General features: G+C 39.8%; 1 protein-coding gene across 1 annotated transcript; it reads right to left on the bottom strand.

The window, feature by feature from the left end:
• Positions 1-4033: 4033 nt before the first annotated feature.
• LOC109429529 (uncharacterized) lies at positions 4034-5512 on the bottom strand. Its single transcript, XM_019705494.3, has 2 exons — positions 5415-5512; positions 4034-5347 (listed from the first exon to the last, which is right to left on the bottom strand). The coding sequence occupies exons 1-2, from the start codon at positions 5497-5499 to the stop codon at positions 4185-4187; spliced, it is 1248 nt and encodes a 415-aa protein (XP_019561039.3). The 5' UTR covers positions 5500-5512; the 3' UTR covers positions 4034-4184.
• Between the last annotated feature and the right edge of the window lie 2276 nt (positions 5513-7788).

Below are 7788 nucleotides of genomic sequence, written 5' to 3'. Positions count from 1 at the left end.
TTGTCTTCTTGTCTTCTTGTCTTCTTGTCTTCTTGTCTTCTTGTCTTCTTGTCTTCTTGTCTTCTTGTCTTCTTGTCTTCTTGTCTTCTTGTCTTCTTGTCTTCTTGTCTTCTTGTCTTCTTGTCTTCTTGTCTTCTTGTCTTCTTGTCTTCTTGTCTTCTTGTCTTCTTGTCTTCTTGTCTTCTTGTCTTCTTGTCTTCTTGTCTTCTTGTCTTCTTGTCTTCTTGTCTTCTTGTCTTCTTGTCTTCTTGTCTTCTTGTCTTCTTGTCTTGTCTTCTTGTCTTCTTGTCTTCTTGTCTTCTTGTCTTCTTGTCTTCTTGTCTTCTTGTCTTCTTGTCTTCTTGTCTTCTTGTCTTCTTGTCTTCTTGTCTTCTTGTTTTCTTGTCTTTTTGTCTTCTTGTCTCCCTGTCTTTTTGTCTTCTTGTCTCCCTGTCTTCTTGCCTTATTGTCTTCTTGTCTTTTTGTCTTATATTTCTGGTGTTTTCTTGTTTTTTTCTTCGGTTTTCTTCGAATTTCAAAATTTTATCTGAAATTAATAATAGGATCTTGGTTTTTATTACGGTCATTATTTACACAGCTCATGTCCCTATGCAATTTTGATGTTGCTCTTATAAAATTGCGGTACTTCCCTCTAGAGCATGGCTAATCCTACAAAACATGGGGATACACAACAAAACAAAACCTATATTACAGGTGGGATCTACATTGACTCTCTCTATACATGCTAGCGCTGCGTTACCTCCAGGGGGTTGGCTCTGCATTGAAATTAGTTTTCATCACCACCACTGTGGAAGTACGTAGGTATCTAACCGGGTTCCACTGGATCATAGTGCAAAAGTGCACAAAAACATGGCACGGTTCAATTTTGACAAATTGTCACTTTTTTGCCCCAGATTGGAGTACTTTGTTCGGTCGGCAGGTCGATTCGGCATCAAAAGTTACCTACCAGGAAATTTATCACTTGTTCCCCCCTCCCTCAGTAGGCCATTCTTTCAATCGAACAACAGAAGAGCACAGATGGCTTGTGGTGCTGTGATTTACAATGAGTACCGTATATCGAGGGAAGATTGAACTGGGAGATTTTCCTAAAATTACTTTATGAATATTGCAATCAATTGTTTTGATAAGTCTATTTGAAGTTATATGTACATCATTTTTTTGAAAACTTTGAAATATAATATTTTTTCTATGAACTTCAGGCATTACGTATGTCAAAATATTTGTTTAATCCGGTAATCTGATGCACATGTTGTGACTGCAATGATACATCTTGATTGACATCTATAAGAGTCATTCCACTTGGAAAACTATCAACAATGATCATATAAACTACTTTCTTAAACACTTTTTCATATTTTCTTGTTTTCAAAATATTTAAAAAAAGCCTCAATTGTAATCGACTTATTCCGCCTACTTTGTTCTACAAACTTGTTAGTATAGGGCACTGCATTGTTTTGATTTTGTATGGGATTTTGACGTTTTTTGGCCTTGTTGTTTACAAAATTTCTGTAAGAGTAAAAGAGAAGGAGAGAATTTCATGCAGTGACCTGTAGATATGAAAACAGTCTATTGCAAGAAAGAGATGAACCTGCCTAGGGATGAAAATCTTTATAATAAAGTAATAATAATAGTCTATTGTAATAGACATTTTGCATTTTTTTTCATTTTACGAAACAAATTTTACCAAGATTTGACATTATTTAGATCGCTGTTCTTTGTTACTTACAGAACGTTTGCACCATTTGTTCAGAATTTCGTGGAGATACTTTCTTCCTGTGATTTCGGCAGTGATCAATGCGCACCCGGTTTACGGTACCGATATGCTTGCAGGTGATGGAGTGCTTGCAAATTAATAAATCCCAAATAGATCCAGGGGATTGTTCACAAAGTGCACACCTTTAGCTATTTGGTGCAGTCTCTATTCCCGCTGTCGATAGTACCTCTATATCCTCATTTCGTGCGACACCACAAGGCCGCTGCTCATGGCATGACTGTATGTGGTGTTCTTTCATGACAGAATTAAACAATAACGTTTACAGTAACTACTCTACTCCATTGCAGACTTTGGTGTGGCGCGCTCCATGTGAGGGTAGATAGGTTAGGTATGAGAGCTGATACCCGAGTTGATTTCAGTGCTGGCACATATAGTTTTGCATGCGAAACCGGGTGGTGCATGCAACGGATATCTGGGCAGCTATTGTTTCGTAATAAATTTATGCATCCCCGATGATTCCATTTCCTGGTTGATGGCCTGGAGTCGGGTTGGTAGTACCTACCTAGCGTAGGTACCAACACGCAGGCTGTCTCGTGTTGGGTAGTGGAAAACTTGCTCGTAGCTCGTCGGATGACCCATTGTATCCGATGTTCTCGTGTGTGTGTGTGTGTGAGTACTGAGTAGTGTCGGTATACAGGGCTTAGCCTCTGAACAATGGACGCCCCATGAGCACCAGCATGAATGGCCGGCGATTATGATGCCGATAGCCAGAATGATAGTGTGGAAAAAAGCGATATAAATCTTATCTTTTTTTTTGTGTTTTGGGTTCATTTTCCATTGGAAGGGAGATACCACTGCTGGATATGTTGAAACAATGGAAACCATTTTGTCACGAATTTGATATACAAATTTCAATGGATACATATGACGAATGGCCATTCCTGTAACTAGAATATTATCTGATACAGCTGCCTACGAAAGCAACGAGGTGTATGGGAAAGATCTTGACTGGTTATTGCATAGCGTTTGAAATTTTAATTTTAGGAACAATCCCATTTAATAGTCCAAATATGTGTAAAAGAAATACATAAAGGTAACAAGACAAGAAGACAAGAAGACCAGAAGACCAGAAGACCAGAAGACCAGAAGACCAGAAGACCAGATGACCAGATGACCAGAAGACCAGAAGACCAGAAGACCAGAAGACCAGAAGACCAGAAGACCAGAAGACCAGAAGACCAGAAGACCAGAAGACCAGAAGACCAGAAGACCAGAAGACCAGAGAACCAGAAGACCAGAAGACCAGAAGACTAGTAGACCAGAAGACCAGAGGACCAGAAGACCAGAAGACCAGAAGACCAGAAGACCAGAAGACCAGAAGACCAGAAGACCAGACGACCAGAAGACCAGAAGACCAGAAGACCAGAAGACCAGAAGACCAGAAGACCAGAAGACCAGAAGACCAGAAGACCAGAAGACCAGAAGACCAGAAGACCAGAAGACCAGAAGACCAGAAGACCAGAAGACCAGAAGACCAGAAGACGAGAACAAAGGTAAACAACAAGACGTTTGAGAAACGATAGGAACAACAACAATAATCACAGCAGGCAATGCTGACAGGCGATTATCACATACCGGGCAGAAGATAAGAAGACGTTCAGATGCCTTTGAGGAGACGGTCAGAAGATGATCAAAAGACCACTAGAGAAGGGTCGGAAAACGGTTAGCAGACGATCACAATATGCCCGCCCAGTCGACGATCGAAAAACCATCAGTCACGGTCAGAAGACATACGATTTTAAAAACCCGAGATGAAAATGCTCAGAAGAAGACAACCACACGTTTGCAGTCAATTAGGAATTAGGTGGAATACGATAAAAAGATAATAAGGCAAAAAAGCGCTCAGAAGACGGCCACAAAATGTCAGTAGATAGTGAAAATATAGTCAGGAGGCGGTCATGAGATGATCAGAAGATGATTAACAGGTGGCCAGAAAACACGCAGGATTATAAACCGATAAGAAAACAGTCAGAAGCAGATAACAAAACAGCAGGGAGCCGATCGGGATGTTTTGAAACAATATGGACAGATGACTGCCAGAATACACTAAAAAGCGATGATATGTCAGAAAGAAACGATCCGTAGACGCCTAGAAAACAGTCAAAAGGCGGTAGGAGTACGGTCAAACGATGTTTAGAAGACAGGCAGCAGAAGGTAAAAAGCCAACAAAAATAATTATCGTTAATTGAAGGTTTTAGTGTAACGGTGCATATTCTATAGGACTTTATTGAGAAAATTCAAATGATGTAAAACGTGAAAGTAAAACACGGTGGTTCTGACGAGAAAGATCTAATTCCATCAACAAAATGCTAACGTCACATTACTAGTTATGCATTGTGAATGTACTAGTACATAGGTTAACTATACCTCGTTGGGTACTCAACGTGAATTAAGCATTAATTTGTACACTCTAGACGTCCTGCATTCGCAACAGGAAGGTCAACATCGTGTAGCAAGTCTTCACCGTGAAGGTGAACGTTCCCCGGGACATCTCGAACAGTCCACCGCAGTGGAAGCGCAATCTACGCTGCGACCGCATCAGCACAACCTGCAGCACCCTGCTGACGTACTTGTAGTGACAATGATTCCTGCGATCGTACCGCATCTCGGTAGGCCATGCGAGCGCGTAGATCACGGTACCCATCTCTCCGTGGACATCCTGCAACGCCTCCACCAACGAGCTGGCGTAGAAACTCTCGAACATGAGGACGCACGAAATGGCCACCAGGCTAAGACTTTCTCCGTTCAACAGAAAGAATACCGAGATCGATGAAATCAGGATGCAGGACATGGTTTCCGAGAGGAACGGCATGGCAGCCAGTTGACACAGACGATCGACGTTGATCAACAGCTCCCGGTGGTGATCGACGAGCTCTCGTAACTCACTGCGTACGCTCAGCCAAAATAGATCAGCTCTGAGTTGATCCGTGAGTTGTTGAGATCGCGACGAGCTGGCGCTGTGGTGAGTCATGAGTAAGTCGGTACGATCGCAGGCTACTGTAAACAGTTTCCCGAAAGCTTCGTTGGCGATCTCCAATTCCACGCATAATGTATGAATGACAACGCGAATAGTTATGAACGGGATCCAGAAGTACGATGCTATTACGTAGAGGTATAATCCGAAGAGTGCATTGAAGATGGACTTGATCGCAGGATGTAGAAAGCTCAACTCGAACGGTATTTCATATTGATCCGTAGTGCGATAGTCGGTTAAGATGAAAAACATGATCGCATGGACCGAAGCCACTAACATGCCAATGGTAAATTTCTGGTTGTTCTTGTAACATTGTTCGCGAAGACGCTGTGCTCTCAAGTCGTGTCTCTGGAACGTGTGATCTTGCAAGAAGCGACAAATTCCTCGGAAACCATCGTAATTCCATGCAAATCCCGTCATACGAATCACAGCGAAAATGTATCCTCCCACGACGTTCAGCGCTGCTATGTAGTACTCAAATCCCAGGTCCTTCTTCGCGACCATGTAAACACGGTAGACGAAGCACAGAGCATGCATTCCAGCTAGGATCATGGAAAGACGTGAAACTCTGTTCGCCAGCGGGCTGCTTAGATTGAAACCTATGAACAAAGCGGTAATAACAGAAATCTCAGTAGGCCTAGTAGGTATGTGACAGCATTCTCTCACCGATAATGCGATGCAGAACCATCAAATGCTTCAGTGGATTCGATGTTGGATCATACCGTAGAGCTTGTTTGAATATATCTAGCATTGTTACGCTCTCTGCTCAAAACTAATGAAACTGATAATTCAACTGATTTTGAAAACTGCTTTTATTGAACGGAGCCCGTGACGAAAGCGTTCAACGTTTAATTGCACACAAATCGAGATAGGATTGACACCCTTAGACGATAATTGGTCATAATCGAGTTGAATAAGTACAGAAAACCACACGTTACTGACACCTGACTTCAAAAAGAAAGGAAGTATCAGTCTTCGTAAAAGAAAATTAATTGAATATTGATACATGTCGCGATGATGCGTTGTTATTGCTGGCTTTGATCCTCATTGCTGGCAGAGTAATGAGGTTGAACGTATCATATTTTTTTTTAATTTTCCTCGTTTTCAATAGCATTTGATATACTTGTAGGGGAGACTAGAAAGACTTGATCCCTGTGTTGTAACTTTAAGGAAAATTACTAAACTAGATCCGATTTTCAAACGGAGAATGGCAGATAAACAAAATTATAGTTAAAGTTTTCAAAACTGGGTTAATATGGAATCATGGCTTATGATGTATTTTACAAAACTAGGTGACACTTGATCCCCTTCTGAGCTTCAAAGTCTTTCTATTCATTTTTTTAAAGTTTTCTTGAAGTTTCACTATATTCATGTGTTTTGAATTGTAAGATTTCCTTAAACAAATAAGAATGGGCTGTATTTTGAAAATGGGGAGACTTCGAGACTTCGGAATCACCTCGAATATTCAACTATCAAGCAACTTCACCATTGGAGATGGAAACAGACGTTATGCTTGAGTTAGTTAGCTTACAATTTTTCATCGAGCAACGACCTTTTTTTTTTGGTTATGCTGGCTAATAAATAAATTTACATGCAATTTTATTCAAGTGTACCAATTTAAAGCATACTTTATTGAAAATTGTATATTGTAGTTAGAATATTAGTTTTAAGTAGGTTGGGAGTGGGCCTTGTGTGATGGTTAGAACACATGACTATCACGCTGAGGACTTGGCACGGAATATAATTCCCGACAAACTCACAAAAACGTAGGTTCTTGCTTCGAGAAGTAAAGCAACGCATTCTAAGATTAACTAACCCTGGCTATGAGGCTTGAAAAAAGACACGGTCACGTTTAATGCTTCCGTAATATCGCCTTTTGAATAAACTATATTTTTAAAGAAATACGCTCATAACTTTTGAACCATAGTGGTTTCTGCTTTTAGTGGTGTTGCGTGTACGTACACGTTGCATTACACGAACACTACCTGCGTTACTGGTGGAAAATAGTAAACAAACATCAGCTGTTCCCGGCAAAATCAAATGGGAATATTTTCAACCAGTAGATTTGCATTAGTGTTCGTGACGCCGCGCTGCGAAACCACTATATGACATATCGATCGTCTCCGCGCACGAAACGACGCGGTTTGAAATGCTCTTCAAGTGATTTTTGGGCGGCTTTGATGAGAAACTGAAAATGAAAAAGTTACAGCCAGAAAACCTGATTTTCTTGAACCAACCTAAGTTTATACAGAAAAATTTCTCTAGATCGGTCAATTTCAAAGATACATAAAAATTGTCTTAAGCAAACTTGTTCAAAATTGATAGATCTATAATTTTGCCGAAGAATGTCTGTAGAAATTCTTGCAAGTAAAAAAGTTTGGTATCCAATTTCTTCGAAAATATGGACCACACTAATTTAAATGTATTTTGGAAATCGGGCCTTATTATCAGGAACAACTTTGTAGAACTTTGAATGCATCAATCCTTGTAAATCAGGGTCCTGGACCACTGTGCAATAGGACCAGATTCCCCGCCGAATGAACTTTCGGTCGTTGTAATCGGTTCCGTCAAAAAGTGATGTGATTTCTATGTATACATACACACATGAGTTTTTAAAGATTTCATTTATTTTTTTTTCTTTAAAAAAATAACGACTTTAGAGTCCGTAAAATGTTTAACAGTTTGACCAATTTCAATTTATTTGGCGTGCTTTTGTTGATATTTTTGTTGCCCAAGAATTCTGTAAATAAACTGTACCTTTAAAAAATCGTTTCAAAATGTATAAATACCAAAAACTGTTCAAAAACACGTAAATAATCATTTGGAAGCCTTAAGCTTCATTTTTTTGAGTGTTCTGAATTAAAAATATTCTCCAATCTCCTCCAATGAATTCCATATTCTTAAATTTGATGCTAAGTATCTGGGTTGGAGTAAAAATTGCAAATAATCGTCAAAAACTCAAATTTTACATGAAAAAATTAAGTTTCAAAGATACATTCTACCGTGACGTTACAACGTTTTGACGCCTTTTTTGTCAGAT

Source organism: Aedes albopictus, chromosome 3 (assembly GCF_035046485.1).
Source record: "Aedes albopictus strain Foshan chromosome 3, AalbF5, whole genome shotgun sequence".
NCBI lineage: Eukaryota > Metazoa > Arthropoda > Insecta > Diptera > Culicidae > Aedes > Aedes albopictus.
Note: the sequence above shows the minus strand (reverse complement) of the source record. Positions and strands in the feature narration are given on the sequence as shown.

Excerpts from the sequence above, each read along its gene's own strand:
- LOC109429529 (XM_019705494.3), bottom strand. The coding sequence starts at position 5,499 with ATGCTAGATATATTCAAACAAGCTCTACGGTATGATCCAACATCGAAT. Across the intron at positions 5,348-5,414 it reads GGTTCTGCATCGCATTATCG|GTTTCAATCTAAGCAGCCCG; the intron begins GTGAGAGAATGC and ends CTTTGTTCATAG.